Below are 17,921 nucleotides of genomic sequence, written 5' to 3'. Positions count from 1 at the left end.
GCTAAGACATAAGTCTTACAATCTTTGTGTAGGGAGACCTACAAAAAACCCCTTGAAATTACTTCAAAAGATTTCCTAATCCATGGATGCCCTGAGAGTTTGGAATCATGTCCCATTTGAAAACATCTGGGCAGGAACTGTTTGGAACAAAAGTATGTCCAGATGAATTTTCTCCATCAGATCACTCTTAACTGTGTTTGTGACAATCCTATAGCCTGGTATAACGGGGCCTTTATCATAAAGTAGAGGAGCCTACTCAGAGGAAAACTGTTGTAATGATGCATAAGACACAGGATGATAAGAAACTGAAGAACATGCCCACTGGCAGCTGATGATTAATCTGGGCATTAAGAAACTGTACGCTGGTTTTCAGGGCACATTTTTAACCACCAGATTCATTTTTTTTAAACTCCCAATACAGTAAGGCAATGCTATATTAATGCATGAGGAGTTAACAAAAGCGCCTCTATGTAAAATGTGTGCTTCGCCCAGGCCAAATGCACATTTTAACTCAGGAAGGACGTGGGGGCCGTCTCTGACAGGCACATTGTGCAGCAGCAGCCGCTACTACTTACCCGGATACGTACTTCCTTATCCAGCTATCTGTCACAGGTTGCTGCTACTTATCCAGATAAGGACTGCCTTATCCAGCTATGTCACAGGTTGCTGCTACTTATCCAGATAAGGACTGCCTTATCCAGCTATCTGTCACAGGTTTGCTGCTACTTATCCAGATAAGGACTGCCTTATCCAGCTATGTCACAGGTTGCTGCTACTTATCCAGATAAGGACTGCCTTATCCAGCTATCTGTCACAGGTTGCTGCTACTTATCCAGATAAGGACTGCCTTATCCAGCTATCTGTCACAGGTTGCTGCTACTTATCCAGATAAGGACTGCCTTATCCAGCTATCTGTCACAGGTTGCTGCTACTTATCCAGATAAGGACTGCCTTATCCAGCTATGTCACAGGTTGCTGCTACTTATCCAGATAAGGACTGCCTTATCCAGCTATCTGTCACAGGTTGCTGCTACTTATCCAGATAAGGACTGCCTTATCCAGCTATCTGTCACAGGTTGCTGCTACTTATCCAGATAAGGACTGCCTTATCCAGCTATCTGTTACAGGTTGCTGCTACTTATCCAGATAAGGACTGCCTTATCCAGCTATGTCACAGGTTGCTGCTACTTATCCAGATAAGGACTGCCTTATCTAGCTATCTGTCACAGGTTGCTGCTACTTATCCAGATAAGGACTGCCTTATCCAGCTATCTGTTACAGGTTGCTGCTACTTATCCAGATAAGGACTGCCTTATCCAGCTATGTCACAGGTTGCTGCTACTTATCCAGATAAGGACTGCCTTATCCAGCTATCTGTCACAGGTTGCTGCTACTTATCCAGATAAGGACTGCCTTATCCAGCTATCTGTCACAGGTTGCTGCTACTTATCCAGATAAGGACTGCCTTATCCAGCTATCTGTTACAGGTTGCTGCTACTTATCCAGATAAGGACTGCCTTATCCAGCTATGTCACAGGTTGCTGCTACTTATCCAGATAAGGACTGCCTTATCCAGCTATGTCACAGGTTGCTGCTACTTATCCAGATAAGGACTGCCTTATCCAGCTATCTGTCACAGGTTGCTGCTACTTATCCAGATAAGGACTGCCTTATCCAGCTATCTGTCACAGGTTGCTGCTACTTATCCAGATAAGGACTGCCTTATCCAGCTATCTGTCACAGGTTGCTGCTACTTATCCAGATAAGGACTGCCTTATCCAGCTATCTGTCACAGGTTGCTGCTACTTATCCAGATAAGGACTGCCTTATCCAGCTATCTGTCACAGGTTGCTGCTACTTATCCAGATAAGGACTGCCTTATCCAGCTATCTGTCACAGGTTGCTGCTACTTATCCAGATAAGGACTGCCTTATCCAGCTATCTGTTACAGGTTGCTGCTACTTATCCAGATAAGGACTGCCTTATCCAGCTATCTGTCACAGGTTGCTGCTCCTTATCCGGATAAGTACTTGGCATCCTCAAGCTCAGCGGGCTGTTGAGGAACTGATGCAACTCTTTGCATCAGCTCGAATCTTGGGTCACCCTGATCCAGCCAAGCCTTTCGTCTTACAAGTAGATGTCTGCGAGGTTGGAGCAAGTACAGTCTTGTCTCAAAGACTCGATCTGGATTCTCGGCTCCACCCATGTGCTTACCTTTTCCAAACGTCCTCTCCTTGGACCACAGCTAGGATGTGGGAATCCGAGAACTCCTTGCCGCCAAGTGAGCCTTGGAAGAATGCAGACACCTACTGGAAGGAGCCACCTTTCTGATTTCAATCCTTATGGATCACAAAAATGCACTTTATATTGAGGGTGCAAAGTGTTTCAGCCCCAGGCAAACCCATAGGCCGATGAAGGAAGGTACATTCTGGACAAGGCACATCTCTGCCTGCACTTGAACGCTCATGAGTGTAAACTTTACTGCCGATGCAGCAAGGAGTTTTGCACGTACAAAATATGCGATCCTAAATGGTAGTCCTGCTCGCGCCCTCGCATGGAAATCCTCTGAAATGAGGGCAGGAAACAGTACTCCCTGACGCAGACCGCTGCGTTGGCTCAGCCAAGATTTTCTTAGCACTGGAAAATTAACCCCAGGGTCAGAGATGGAGTTAGGTTTCCAGCGCTACTGCACCGGCACTTAAAACCTGTAATAGAAAACAACTTGTGAAAAACACAGTTTGCGGATAATGACGGACTTATCCAGGTAAGTGGCGGTGCAGTGCAGAATCACCATGGGAGATCTGGTGACAGGAAGAGGAGAACAGAGGTGCGTCAGCTGCGTCCTTCACCTCTGCAGCTCTGGGCCAGGCCAGCAGGTAGCGGAGAAGGGGAGAGAACGCCCTGGCTCTCTGCATCCTGCCAGTGATCAGTATGGGGGCGGGGGGGAGAAGCGGGATTCTGGGGGATAGAGAGAGAGAAAGAGGGGGTGTGTGGGGGCAGTGTGGGACAGACGTACAGAGGAAGGGGGAGAAGTTTGGTTGACTTGGTCTTACGTCCAATCAAAAAGGCGTTTTGCTGCTCCCGTGTGGGATAACTGCTTTCATCTATGTTTTTTTCTGCCCATCGTCTCCACAAGAAGCAGACACTCATAAAAATATAAGGGGGCTGGCATGAAGCCTGGCAGACAGGACATCCAGCAAGTGACCAGCAGGGCAGTGGCAGCTTCCATGGGCAGCAGGTGGGGCCTATTCAGATACCTTCTTCTCTAGAGTAAATGTGTCCTGCTCTGCCTCACCGTAACTTTTTCTTAAAATGTAAATAATGTTATTCCTGTAACAGACTTTAATCAGCCTTAGCGACTTTTAGCATTGAATCTGAAGAGGTCGTGTGGGTGCCATGTTAGTCCACTTGAATGCACAGAAATAAAAAACAAGATAGAAACAAATAAAATAAGATGATTGGTTTTTATTGGTTAAGATAAAAACCGCATCGCCTTCTATTATCGTAGACTCCACTTGCATGCTAATGTCTGAGAAATGCATCATATCGGAAACTCGTTAGCGATTAAAGCGGAAAGGTAGCGCACCCGGCGCTCCCTGCATTTATAGCTGAACGCTGAAGGAGCACCTGTGTGCGGGAAGCTCGGGCGCAAGTCGTTTCTTTCTGTTAGCGATTAAAGCGGAAAGGTAGCGCACCCGGCGCTCTCTGCATTTCTAGCTGAACGCTGAAGGAGCACCTGCGTGCGGGAAGCTCGGGCGCAAGTCGTTTCTTTCAGTTAGCGATTAAAGCGGAAAGGTAGCGCACCCGGCGCTCTCTGCATTTCTAGCTGAACGCTGAAGGAGCACCTGCGTGCAGGAAGCTCGGGCGCAAGTTGTTTCTTTTCGTTAGCAATTAAAGCGGAAAGGTAGCGCACCCAGCGCTCTGTGCATTTATAGCTGAACGCTGAAGGAGCACCTGCGTTCAGGAAGCTCGGGCGCAAGTCGTTTCTTTTCGTTAGCGATTAAAGCGGAAAGGTAGCGCACCCGGCGCTCTCTGCATTTCTAGCTGAACGCTGAAGGAGCACCTGCGTGCAGGAAGCTCGGGCGCAAGTCGTTTCTTTTCGTTAGCGATTAAAGCGGAAAGGTAGCGCACCCGGCGCTCTGTGCATTTATAGCTGAACGCTGAAGGAGCACCTGCGTGCAGGAAGCTCGGGCGCAAGTCGTTTCTTTTCGTTAGCGATTAAAGCGGAAAGGTAGCGCACCCGGCGCTCTCTGCATTTCTAGCTGAACGCTGAAGGAGCACCTGCAAGCGGGAAGCTCGGGCGCAAGTCGTTTCTTTTCGTTAGCGATTAAAGCGGAAAGGTAGCGCACCCGGCGCTCTCTGCATTTCTAGCTGAACGCTGAAGGAGCACCTGTGTGCGGGAAGCTCGGGCGCAAGTCGTTTCTTTCCCTTACTTCAGACATTTTCCACTTACAAACTTGCTCCAGAAGAAGAGAAGATCTGGTTATTTTTTCTTTTGAAGAATCCGAATGTAAAGAATGAAACGGGGGGAAAGGATTCAGGGGAGTTCCTCCCACGCACGAAATCTCCTGCTGAAAGGCGCGGAGGAGGGAAACCAGAGGGAGGGCCTCCGAGAATTGCATCCGATGACCAAACCCACAGAGTGCGCTGTACAAGGTGAGGTGAGAGGGTTTCCGAGGGTGAGGGAGACCTTAATCTGCCGCATTGCAACAAACCACATTTATTGCAACTGATTTGCTCTTGAATTATTTTTTTTTTTTTTACAAATTTCTACTGATTCCTGTGCTTCCTAATCCTTCTGGATTGCAGATGATATTGAAATGAATGACTCACGGTGCTGGAACCCAACTGAAGAGGCGAGCAGGCTCGGTGTGTATTGAATTGAAATTATTCATGCTCTCTCACGTTGCAAATACAAGAAGGATCCATTCTGCCACCAACGCTGCAATAGGAATGGATGTGAGTGGCAGGACTCGTTCCCAGGAGAATCATTTTCTGCCACAAGCGAGCAGATGGATGCAAAGTCCATTCCTCATCACTGGGAAGCAGCGTCCTCCTTCTCATCCACATGGCTGGGCCACTCCATTGAAGGGGTGCACCTTCTTTGCAAAGGAACATTTCCCATTTTATTTCATTTTGTTTAAAACAAAAAAAAAGAACACCAGCTCTGCCAAACAGAGAGTGCGCTCCAGCCCCCGGGACCCTCTCACCGTCGTGTTGAAAACGCTCCTCCCAGGACGGCAGCGCCCGTGGCAGGAGGGCTCGGAGACGGCCTCTCCCCATGAAGACATTCTCAGGAGAGGGCTTGGCCGTGGATTGCTGCTGCTTGCGGATCCTACATTTTCTTTTTACTTTTCTTTTTTGTTTTGCTTTTTAAATTTTATTTGTTATTTGTTTGTTTGGTTTGTTTTTTTTCATTTTAAAGAAATTAAAAGAAACAAATAAAAAAGGAAAGGCAAAGGAAGGGAAAAGGAAAGAACCCTGAATGGGTGCTTTAAGCCAGCGGAGGCATCCAGCTGTAAAGATTTCCTCTCTCACTTCCTCCTTACCTTGCAGTCAGAAGACCAAGCGCCTCCAGCGGGTCCGAGAACACCCAGTCCCTCAGGAGCTCCTGCATCACTGACACGGTGTTTGGGTCCCAGCCAGGCGCGCTCCCCAGTACCAGGGGAAGGAAGCTGTTTTTGTGGCTGCAGTGCGAGCGATAGACCCACAAGAACCTTTTCTCGGCTTCTGGCAGCCTAAAAACCCAAAAGAGGTTCAGTTAGCAGATGGATGGTTTAAATAATCCTCACAAGGTGTGCAATTCTGGCACCAGGCGTGAACAAGAGTACGCGGGATTTCAATGGAGACGCGCGTAGCCGCGCGTCTCCATTAAAATCCGGGGTTGGCACGCACAAGGCTGCCCAAAATCGGCAGCCTGCGCGCGCTGAGCCACGCAGCCTGCCTCTGTTCCCTCCGAGGCCGCTCCGAAATCGGAGCGGCCTCGGATGGAACTTTCCTTCGCCCTCCCCCCACCTTCCCCTACCTAACCCACCCCCCCAGCCCTATCTAAACCTCCCCCCTACCTCTATCATGAAAGTTACGCCTGCTAGAAGCAGGCGTAACTTTGCACGCGCCGGGCCGGCTGCCGTGCTTCATGTTCCGGTCCGGAGGCTGGTCCAGGGGCCGCTGTCACGCCCCCGGAACGCCCCCGGGCCGGAACCACGCCCATGGACACCACGGTCGCCGCATCTCAAAAAAGATATAATTGCGATGGAGAAGGTACAGAGAAGGGCTACCAAAATGATAAAGGGGATGGAACAACTCCCCTATGAGGAAAGGCTGAAAGAGGTTAGGCTTTTCAGCTTGGAGAAGAGACGGCTGAGGGGGGATATGATAGAGGTGTTTAAAATCATGAGAGGTCTAGAACGGGTAGATGTGAATCGGTTATTTACTCTTTCAGGATAAGTAGAAAGACTAGGGGGACACTCCATGAAGTTAGCATGGGGCACATTTAAAACTAATCGGAGAAAGTTCTTCTTCACTCAACGCACAATTAAACTCTGGAATTTGTTGCCAGAGGATGTGGTTCGTGCAGTTAGAGTAGCTGTGTTTAAAAAAGGATTGGATAAGTTCTTAGAGGAGAAGTCCATTACCTGCTATTAAGTTCACTTAGGGGTAGATTTTCAGACCGCGCGATTTGGCGTACTTTTGCTGGCGCATCAGGCGCCAGCAAAAGTACGCTGGATTTTAGTAGATACGCGCGGAGCCGTGCATATCCGCTAAAATCCGGGATCAGCGCACGCAAGGCTATGGATTCTGTATAGCCGGCGCGCGCCGAGCCGCGCAGCCTACCTCCGTTCCCTCCGAGGCCGCTCCGAAATCGGAGCGGCCTCGGAGGGAACTTTCTTTTGCCCTCCCCTCACCTTCCCCTCCCTTCCCCTACCTAACCCACCCGCCCGGCCCTGTCTAAACCCCATCCTTACCTTTGTCGGGGGATTTACGCCTCCCAGAGGGAGGCGTAAATTCCCGCGCGCCAGCGGGCCGCTAGCGCGCCGGGACGCGACCTGGGGGCGGGTCCGGAGGGCGCAGCCACGCCCCCGGACCGCCCTGGGCCATAACCACGCCCCCGGACCCGCCCCCGAAACGCTCCCGACATGCCCCCAAAACGGCGCTGCGCTCGGTCCCGCCCCTGACACGCCCCTGACACGCCCCCCCTCCGAAAACCCCGGGACTTACGCGAGTCCCGGGGCTCTGCGCGCGCCGGTGAGCCTATGTAAAATAGGCTCACCGGCGAGCAGGGCTCTTAAAATCCGCTCCCTTAGAGAATAGCCACTGCCATTAGCAATGGTTACATGGAATAGACTTAGTGTTTGGGTAATTACCAGGTTTTTGTGGCCTGGTTTTGGCCTCTGTTGGAAACAGGATGCTGGGCTTGATGGACCCTTGGTCTGACCCAGTGTGGCGAGTTCTTATGTTCTTAATGGCCACCTCTCTGAATGCTTCCCTTTGGCCTGTGGGACTAGGCAGGGATGCCCACTGTGCCCCTTGCTTTTCACACTGGCACTGGATCCCCTGCTATGTCGTGTCCGGGCAAATGGGAATATTCAGGGCATTTGTATAGGAAGTGCTTCTCCTTCAGAATTGAAACCTGCAGTCTATGCAGATGACATTCTTCTGCATTTAGCCAATCCAATAGTCTCTCTGGCATCTTTATTAGAAGAAATTTGTCAATAGGGGCAGTCAGCAAGCCTGAAACTAAATCTGGAGAAATCGGAAGCTTTGCCGCTTTCTCAGGCAATCTTTGGGGCACAGATTTCCCTTTGCGTTGGGTTGAGGACTCGCTGGTGTATTTGGGGATCATATCGCATAACGATCCAGGGCTAATGTATAAAGTTAATTTTCATAAACTGTTAGGCACCACAAAGTCTTTATTGACTAATTGGAAGGACTTCCCGCTATCACTGGCCGTAGAATAGTTATATTTCTTTCAAACTTTACCTTGCTGTCTTACAAGGCGAGATGTCCGGCAGATACACAGACTGATGCGGGGTTTCCTCTGGCGGAATGGCAAACCACGCATTGCACTGGCAAATCTAACGGGCAAGTGGGAGAAGATGTATAACATGTGGCTGAGTGGCTCCTTGTGACTCACTTTTATACGCCTTTGGCTATGAAACGGAGCCTCCTTGGCTCTTGGAGTCCGGGAGCAGTGCTGCGTTACCAGATAACATTCGGCATAGTAAGAACATAAGAACATAAGAACTCGCCATACTGGGTCAGACCAAGGGTCCATCAAGCCCAGCCTCCCTTTTTCCAACAGAGGCCAATCCAGGCCATAAGAACCTGGCAATTACCCAAACACTAAGAAGATCCCATGCTACTGATGCAATTAATACTAGTGTTCACTATACATCAACCAACCTCTTCCCTTTCAGTAATAATTCTTCAACATACACCAATATAAGGGAAATGCTTGTGTAATGGTGATTTTTCTGTACGGTGGCTATATTCAAGGACAACCAATTTGTGGCTGTCCTTTTTATTCACCCCGTCTATTACTCTTTATTACCGTAATTTTGTGATGATATAATTTTTCTATGACAATTTTTTCTTTTTGATAAAACCCCAACTCCCTGTTCGCTGAGGCGACCCGTTGGTTAGTGATTGAATACTTATCGAGGCATCTGTCTCTATTTCTTCTTACAGGATCGCATCTGCTTGCCCGACATGGGCCATGTTTCGGCACGGGTGTGCCTGCTTCAGGGGCTACAGGAGGGGTGGCTACTGCGTCCTTACTGGGTACACAGTGGCTGGTATATCTTCAAGTTTGTAGTTACCATACTTCTGTATGTGGACGACGCCTCATTTTGATGTCATAGAAAAATTATATCATCACAAAATTACGCTAATAAAGAGTAATAGACGGGGCGAATAAAAAGGACAGCCACAAATTGGTTGTCCTTGAATATAGCCACCGTACAGAAAAATCACCATTACACAAGCATTTCCCTTATATTGGTGTATGTTGAAGACTGTTGCAATTAATAGCAGTGGCTATTCCCTAAGTAAAATTGATTAATAGCCATTAATGGACTTCTCCTCCTAGAACTTATCCAAACCTTTTTTAAACAGAGCTACACTAACTGCACTAACCACATCCTCTGGCAACAAATTCCAGAGCTTTATTGTGCGTTGAGTGAAAAAGAATTTTCTCCGATTAGTCTTAAATGTGCTACTTGCTAACTTCAAGGAATGCCCCCTAGTCCTTCTATTATTCGAAAGTGAAAATAACCGAGTCACATCTACTCGTTCAAGACCTCTCATGATCTTAAAGACCTCTATCATATCCCCCCTCAGCCGTCTCTTCTCCAAGCTGAACAGCCCTAATCTCTTCAGCCTTTCCTCATAGGGAAGCTGTTCCATCCCCTTTATCATTTTGGTTGCCCTTCTCTGTACCTTCTCCATCGCAACTATATCTTTTTTGATTTGCGGCGACCAGAATTGTACGCAGTATTCAAGGTGTGGTCTCACCATGGAGCGATACAGAGGCATTATGACATTTTCCGTTTTATTAACCATTCCCTTCCTAATAATTCCTAACATTCTGTTTGCTTTTTTGACTGCCGCAGCACACTGAGCCGACGATTTTAAAGTATTATCCACTATGATGCCTAGATCTTTTTCCTGGGTGGTAGCTCCTAATATGGAACCTAACATCGTGTAACTACAGCAATGGTTACTTTTCCCTATATGCAACACCTTGCACTTGTCCACATTAAATTTCATCTGCCATTTGGATGCCCAATCTTCAAGTCTTGCAAGGTCCTCCTGCAAAGTTTCACAGTCTGCTTGTGATTTAACTACTCTGAATAATTTTGTATCATCTGCAAATTTGATAAGCTCACTCCTCGTATTCCTTTCCAGATCATTTATATATATATTGAAAAGCATCAGTCCAAGTACAGATCCCTGAGGCACTCCACTGTTTACCCTTTTCCACTGAGAAAATTGACCATTTAATCCTACTCTGTTTCCTGTCTTTTAACCAGCTTGTAATCCACGAAAGGACATCGCCTCCTATCCCATGACTTTTTAGTTTTCGTAGAAGCCTCTCATGAGGGACTTTGTCAAACGCCTTCTGAAAATCCAAATACACTACATCTACCAGTTCACCTTTATCCACATGTTTATTAACCCCTTCAAAAAAATGAAGCAGATTTGTTAGGCAAGACTTCCCTTGGGTAAATCCATGTTGACTATGTTCCATTAAATCATGTCTTTCTATATGCTTTACAATTTTGTTCTTGAGAATAGTTTCCACTATTTTTCCCGGCACTGAAGTCAGGCTCACTGGTCCATAGTTACCTGGATCGCCCCTGGAGCCTTTTTTAAATATTGGGGTTACATTGGCCACCCTCCAGTCTTCAGGTACAATGGATGATTTTAATGATAGGTTACAAATTTTAACTAATAGATCAGAAATTTCATTTTTTAGTTCCTTCAGAACCCTAGGATGCATACCATCTGGTCCAGGTGATTTGCTACTCTTTAGTTTGTCAATCTGGCCTACTACATCTTCCAGGTTCACAGTGATTTCGTTCAGTTCGTCTGACTCATCTCCCCTAAAAACCATCTCCGGAACTGGTATCTCCCCAACATCCTCATTAGTAAACACGGAGGCAAAGAATTCATTTAGTGTTTCTGCAATGGCCTTATCTTCCCTAAGAGCCCCTTTAACCCCTCTGTCATCTAATGGTCCAACCGACTCCCTCACAGGTTTCTTGCTTTGGATATATTTTAAAAAGTTTTTATTATGAGTGTGCTGGTTGCTCCTCGTATGCTGACTTGGAGATATGTGTGTTCCACACTTCAGTTGCGATACTATGTTTCCCAATTTCTGCCTCTATCTGGGAATGCTCAGTTCCTGCCGGGTTTACCGAGCCGGGTGTTTGCCATTTGGGCGACTAAGGGTCTGAGGCTGATAGTTCACCTGTTAGATAAGACTGGAAATATTAAATCGTTTCCAGATCTGCAAACGGAGTTTGCTTTAGACAAAAAGCATCATTTTCAATGTTTTCAAGTGCGACACTAGGGGGTTACAGATTGGACACATGAGCATATAGTTTTTGTCAGAACCAGTCCGTCATACGATTTCCTTTTTGTATAAAAAGCTAGAGGGGAACAGAGTTTCCATCGCAATAGCGGAAAGAGATTCAGGGTGGGTGCAGGACCTTGCTCTTTCTTTCACAGAGAGCCAGTATGTACAACGTTTCCAGAGAATGCGTCCTCTTACGTGTAAGATGGACCTCCGAGAAACACGCTACAAATGTCTTCGGAGGTATTACCTTCCAGAGCCCTTAGCCTGGAAGATGTATGTTACTGATTCGGAAATGTGTAAGAAGTGTGAAGAACACCCAGGAATGCTGGGGCATCCTAGATCCTTCTTTATGCTTAAAAGTGACGAGGGTAAGGTTGCCCCTCTGTTCCCGACTGGCATTGCTGCTGCTCAGAAATTAGCGAAATTGTGCTTGCGTCAGGGTCTGTTGCTCGGCAAAAAATGTCTTTTACAATGCTGGATGAAGGATGATCCTCAACGGCAGAACTTGGTACACTCTTTGTGGATTGCCTGAAGAAGAGAGAGAGACTTTTCTATGGAGCTGGGACCTTTATATTCGGTCCTTACCTGATAACGTTCAAAGTGGGATTCTGAATGATCTTTAAGGGCCTTTTCTTTTCTGATCCTTGACCCATGACGGTTATTGTGCTTTCTCGAGGCCTGGGGGAGGAGGGAGGATGCTGGGGGAGACGATTAAAAGAAAGAGGGGCACTGGTAAGAGTCCACCAGTGTTCGTACTTTTTCACTTTGCTATGTCTGTTGTTTGAAAATGTAATAAAAGCATTTAACTATAAACCATTATAACTTTCTTCAGAGGTAGAGTGTCTTAATATGCAATAATTCCCAAAAGAACGATTCCCTTGTATGCACAGTGACGGTAACTTTTGAAGAGGCGCACATGTGCCTGCGTTCGTCGGCCCGTGCCCATGGACGCGGTCGTTTTATAACAAACGCGCGTACAGGCGGACACATTATAAAGCAGCCTTCAGGCGCACACATGTACACTCAATTTTAGGTGGACGCACGTTTTGTGCGCACAAGTCCCGCTTCTACCGTATAAGTGGGGAAATGTTTATAGGGACGCACGCCGACGCCATTGATAGTTTTTCGAGTTCATTCCCAGTTCGCCCAGTTAAGGGATACGACTTTGAAACCCTCCTAGCTTTAAAGCCTCCCTTCCCCCACTACCCCGACCCTTAAAACCCCACTGAACCTTCTAGGTTTTTTGTTTTACTTCTTACACGTCATCCGTTGCAGAAGTAAGGGGACCCCAGTCTGCGTAAGTGCGTACGCACAAATTTCAAGCTAAATCCCTGGAATGCCCACTCAGACCTCGTCCCACATCTTTTGGGAAACGTTTTCTTTGTGAGCTCAGCGGCTGGTATGCGCGTCTCCCGGTCTTACGACTCCCAGCCGCGGAGGCCAGAGGCCAGGACCACCTACCCTCCCACGCCGGGCCCCGACCTTGGCCTCTCTCTCTGGTGCCACCGCCGCTCCTCCCGCATTTCCTCCTACCGGCCTGCGCTGCCTCTCTTTTTCTCCTGCGGCCGCAGCCGCGCGGGTTACGCTGCTGCCACCGCCATCTTCCTCGGCCCTCTACCCCTAGGGGCACACGCGCGCCACTGGCTGAGATTTAAAGGGGCCGAGGTGGGGAAAGCTCCCGCGGCCCCTAACGATGACATCAGCCGCTCTGGGCACTCAGAGCTTGCCTTGGCAGCAGATCTCCTCGCTTATTCCTGGCGCTGCTCCGGCATTGCTCACCTTGTTCCTGTCTTCCGGTTCCCATCCCAGCTCCTGTTCTTGCTCCTCGCTCCTCGGACGGACCTTAGCTCTTGACCTGCATTGCTCCTGACTACAACTTCAGCCGCCTGCCTCTGACCTCCGGACCGGATCTGCTGCTGTCTTTCGCCGCCTGCCTAGGACCTCCGGCACCTGTCTGCTGCCTTCCTCGCCTGGCCATGCTCCACGGGATCATCCACGCAGAGGCCCCGGCACCCAAGGGCTCAACCTGCGTGGAACGTGGGCTGGTACTGGCAAAGCTCCACCCGGCCTCGCCTCCCGACGGTGGGGACCTGTGGGGATGGAGCTATGAGCCTTCTTTATTCTCCTCCAGAGACAGCGCCAGCTCCACCTCGAGCCAAGGGTCCTCACTTATGAAATCCCCTCGACATGCGAGCCCGACTTGTGCGGGCATCTCCTGGTTTTGGCACGTGCCACGCTTTTAAAGTTCACCTTTGAATGTTGTTATAATGCACATTTCCATGCTCTTTCCTGCAGCATCCAGCACGTTTTGTTTCAGCTGCATGGCTGGGCAGTGGCCTGTAGCGTCCGGCGACTGCACACCCTAGATTCTGACTGTGAAGACTTTTCTGTAGCTCTACGTAGTGCAACCAATGGCCACTGATACCACTGTCCACAGCACTTTTCTTGCTGCTGTTATTCAAAAGCCTCAGCTCCTGGTTAAATGTCAGGCGTATATTCTTGTTTATTGGGAAAGTGTAATTAACATAGTCATTTAACGGTTGTTTCTTTCTTTATATTTATAAATGTAGGAACCCACGGCAGTATGGATTTCTTTTTATGGTTTTCTACTACAGTGAGATCCTCATCCATTAACTCAATCACCTATTCAAGTTTTTAAACGGCTGCTGCTAAAGTCTTTCAAATTCCCTAAGATTTGTTCTGCTTCAGAGCAGCATTAATATTTTCCACTGAAAGCAGAAGTGCCCTCTCCATCCCTTCATGAGCCATCCTCTTTATTCCTGGACTGGCGGGGTTGCTTTAGTTAATGACACCTGCGAGGAAGGCCTGACCAAGAGATGACTTAGGATAGAAAATATCCTGGTTTCCGTAATCTGTTCCTATTTGTGCACAAAGCTGATTGTGTCCACGGAGCTGTGCGAGAGAAGCAGTCCAGGGACGGGGGGAATGGAAGAAGTTACGCAGACGCACAAAGGAGGTCCCTGCCCCAAAAAGCGGGAAGAACCGAAAGACTATGAAAAGATGGCGGGATGGAGGAAAGTGCAGGCAGGTTGCTTTGGTCAGGCACAGAGAATGTGGTAATCAGCAATCTCAGAGAGAGAGAGAGGGAAGGAAGAAAGCTAAAGAGACAGAAAGGGACACCAGGGAGGGAGGATCAGGGCCCAGAGGATGGAAAGGGAAGGGGGAGAGAGGGACACGCAATCTCAGAGAGAGGGAGAGAGGGAAGGAAGAAAGCTGAAGAGACAGAAAGTGCCAGGGAGGGAGGAGCAGGGCCCAGAGGATGGAAAGGCAAGGGGGAGAGAGGGACACACAATCTCAGAGAGAGGGAGAGAGGGAAGGAAGAAAGCTGAAGATACAGAAAGTGCCAGGGAGGGAGGAGCAGGGCCCAGAGGATGGAAAGGCAAGGGGGAGAGAGGGACACGCAATCTCAGAGAGAGGGAGAGAGGGAAGGAAGAAAGCTAAAGAGACAGAAAGGGACACCAGGGAGGGAGGAGCAGGGCCCAGAGGATGGAAAGGGAAGGGGGAGAGAGGGACACGCAATCTCAGAGAGAGAGAGAGAGGGAAGGAAAAAAGCTGAAGAGACAGAAAGTGCCAGGGAGGGAGGAGCAGGGCCCAGAGGATGGAAAGGCAAGGGGGAGAGAGGGACACGCAATCTCAGAGAGAGAAAGAGAGAGGGAAGGAAGAAAGCTAAAGAGACAGAAAGGGACACCAGGGAGGGAGGAGCAGGGCCCAGAGGATGGAAAGGGAAGGGGGAGAGAGGGACACGCAATCTCAGAGAGAGAGAGAGAGAGGGAAGGAAGAAAGCTGAAGAGACAGAAAGTGCCAGGGAGGGAGGAGCAGGGCCCAGAGGATGGAAAGGCAAGGGGGAGAGAGGGACAGGCAATCTCAGAGAGAGAAAGAGAGAGGGAAGGAAGAAAGCTGAAGAGACAGAAAGGGACACCAGGGAGGGAGGAGCAGGGCCCAGAGGATGGAAAGGGAAGGGGGAGAGAGGGACACGCAATCTCAGAGAGAGAGAGAGAGAGGGAAGGAAGAAAGCTGAAGAGACAGAAAGTGCCAGGGAGGGAGGAGCAGGGCCCAGAGGATGGAAAGGCAAGGGGGAGAGAGGGACAGGCAATCTCAGAGAGAGAAAGAGAGAGGGAAGGAAGAAAGCTGAAGAGACAGAAAGTGCCAGGGAGGGAGGAGCAGGGCCCAGAGGATAGAAAGGCAAGGGGGAGAGAGGGACACGCAATCTCAGAGAGAGAGGGAAGGAAGAAAGCTGTAGAGACAGAAAGTGCCAGGGAGGGAGGAGCAGGGCCCAGAGGATGGAAAGGCAAGGGGGAGAGAGGGACACGCAATCTCAGAGAGAGAGGGAAGGAAGAAAGCTGAAGAGACAGAAAGTGCCAGGGAGGGAGGAGCAGGGCCCAGAGGATGGAGAGGCAAGGGGGAGAGAGGGACACGCAATCTCAGAGAGAGAAACAGAGGGAAGATAGAAAGCTGAAGAGACAGAAAGTGCCAGGGAGGGAGGAGCAGGGCCCAGAGGATGGAAAGGGAAGTGGGAGAGAGGGACACGCAATCTGAGAGAGGGAGAGGGAAGGAAGAAAGCTGAAGAGACAGAAAGTGCCAGGGAGGGAGGAGCAGGGCCCAGAGGATGGAAAGGGAAGGGGGAGAGAGGGACAGGCAATCTCAGAGAGAGAGAGAGAGAGGGAAGGAAGAAAGCTGAAGAGACAGAAAGTGCCAGGGAGGGAGGAGCAGGGCCCAGAGGATAGAAAGGCAAGGGGGAGAGAGGGACACGCAATCTGAGAGAGAGGGAAGGAAGAAAGCTGAAGAGACAGAAAGTGCCAGGGAGGGAGGAGCAGGGCCCAGAAGATGGAAAGGCAAGGGGGAGTGAGGGACACGCAATCTCAGAGAGAGAGGGAAGGAAGAAAGCTGAAGAGACAGAAAGTGCCAGGGAGGGAGGAGCAGGGCCCAGAGGATGGAGAGGCAAGGGGGAGAGAGGGACACGCAATCTCAGAGAGAGAGAGAGAGAGGGAAGAAAGCTGAAGAGACAGAAAGGGACGCCAGGGAGGGAGGAGCAGGGCCCAGAGGATGGAGAGGCAAGGGGGAGAGAGGGACACGCAATCTCAGAGAGAGAGGGAAGGAAGAAAGCTGAAGAGACAGAAAGTGCCAGGGAGGGAGGAGCAGGGCCCAGAGGATGGAGAGGCAAGGGGAAGAGAGGGACCCGCAATCTCAGAGAGAGAGAGAGAGGGAAGGAAGAAAGCTGAAGAGACAGAAAGTGCCAGGGAGGGAGGAGCAGGGCCCAGAGGATGGAAAGGCATGGGGGAGAGAGGGACACGCAATCTCAGAGAGAGAGAGAGAGAGAGGGAAGGAAGAAAGCTGAAGAGACAGAAAGTGCCAGGGAGGGAGGAGCAGGGCCCAGAGGATGGAAAGGCAAGGGGGAGAGAGGGACACGCAATCTGAGAGAGAGAGGGAAGGAAGAAAGCTGAAGAGACAGAAAGTGCCAGGGAGGGAGGAGCAGGGCCCAGAGGATGGAAAGGCATGGGGGAGAGAGGGACACGCAATCTCAGAGAGAGAAAGAGAGAGGGAAGGAAGAAAGCTAAAGAGACAGAAAGGGACACCAGGGAGGGAGGAGCAGGGCCCAGAGGATGGAAAGGGAAGGGGGAGAGAGGGACACGCAATCTCAGAGAGAGAGAGAGAGAGGGAAGGAAGAAAGCTGAAGAGACAGAAAGTGCCAGGGAGGGAGGAGCAGGGCCCAGAGGATGGAAAGGCAAGGGGGAGAGAGGGACAGGCAATCTCAGAGAGAGAAAGAGAGAGGGAAGGAAGAAAGCTGAAGAGACAGAAAGTGCCAGGGAGGGAGGAGCAGGGCCCAGAGGATGGAAAGGGAAGTGGGAGAGAGGGACACGCAATCTGAGAGAGGGAGAGGGAAGGAAGAAAGCTGAAGAGACAGAAAGTGCCAGGGAGGGAGGAGCAGGGCCCAGAGGATGGAAAGGGAAGGGGGAGAGAGGGACAGGCAATCTCAGAGAGAGAGAGAGAGAGGGAAGGAAGAAAGCTGAAGAGACAGAAAGTGCCAGGGAGGGAGGAGCAGGGCCCAGAGGATAGAAAGGCAAGGGGGAGAGAGGGACACGCAATCTCAGAGAGAGGGAGAGAGAGAGGGAAGGAAGAAAGATGAAGAGACAGAAAGTGCCAGGGAGGGAGGAGCAGGGCCCAGAGGATGGAAAGGCAAGGGGGAGAGAGGGACACGCAATCTCAGAGAGAGAGGGAAGGAAGAAAGCTGAAGAGACAGAAAGTGCCAGGGAAGGAGGAGCAGGGCCCAGAGGATGGAGAGGCAAGGGGGAGAGAGGGACACGCAATCTCAGAGAGAGAGAGAGAGAGGGAAGAAAGCTGAAGAGCAGAAAGGGACGCCAGAGAGGGAGGAGCAGGGCCCAGAGGATGGAGAGGCAAGGGGGAGAGAGGGACACGCAATCTCAGAGAGAGAGGGAAGGAAGAAAGCTGAAGAGACAGAAAGTGCCAGGGAGGGAGGAGCAGGGCCCAGAGGATGGAGAAGCAAGGGGAAGAGAGGGACCCGCAATCTCAGAGAGAGAGAGAGAGAGGGAAGGAAGAAAGCTGAAGAGACAGAAAGTGCCAGGGAGGGAGGAGCAGGGCCCAGAGGATGGAAAGGCAAGGGGGAGAGAGGGACACGCAATCTCAGAGAGAGAGAGAGAGAGAGGGAAGGAAGAAAGCTGAAGAGACAGAAAGTGCCAGGGAGGGAGGAGCAGGGCCCAGAGGTTGGATAGGCAAGGGGAAGAGAGGGACCCGCAATCTCAGAGAGAGAAAGAGAGGGAAGATAGAAAGCTGAAGAGACAGAAAGTGCCAGGGAGGGAGGAGC

At 50.1% G+C, this 17,921-nt stretch overlaps 1 protein-coding gene across 1 annotated transcript in view; it reads right to left on the bottom strand.

The window, feature by feature from the left end:
• The window catches only part of PIK3C2G (phosphatidylinositol-4-phosphate 3-kinase catalytic subunit type 2 gamma), a 183,699-nt gene that overhangs the window by 61,278 nt on the left and 104,500 nt on the right, over nucleotides 1–17,921 (bottom strand). The window contains 1 exon segment of the mRNA XM_029597544.1: nucleotides 5,550–5,738. Coding sequence (XP_029453404.1) covers nucleotides 5,550–5,738 — 189 coding nt within the window.

The sequence above is a fragment of the Rhinatrema bivittatum genome, chromosome 4 (genome assembly GCF_901001135.1).
Source record: "Rhinatrema bivittatum chromosome 4, aRhiBiv1.1, whole genome shotgun sequence".
Classification (NCBI taxonomy): Eukaryota; Metazoa; Chordata; class Amphibia; order Gymnophiona; family Rhinatrematidae; genus Rhinatrema; species Rhinatrema bivittatum.
This window is presented reverse-complemented; position numbering and strand designations above follow the sequence as displayed.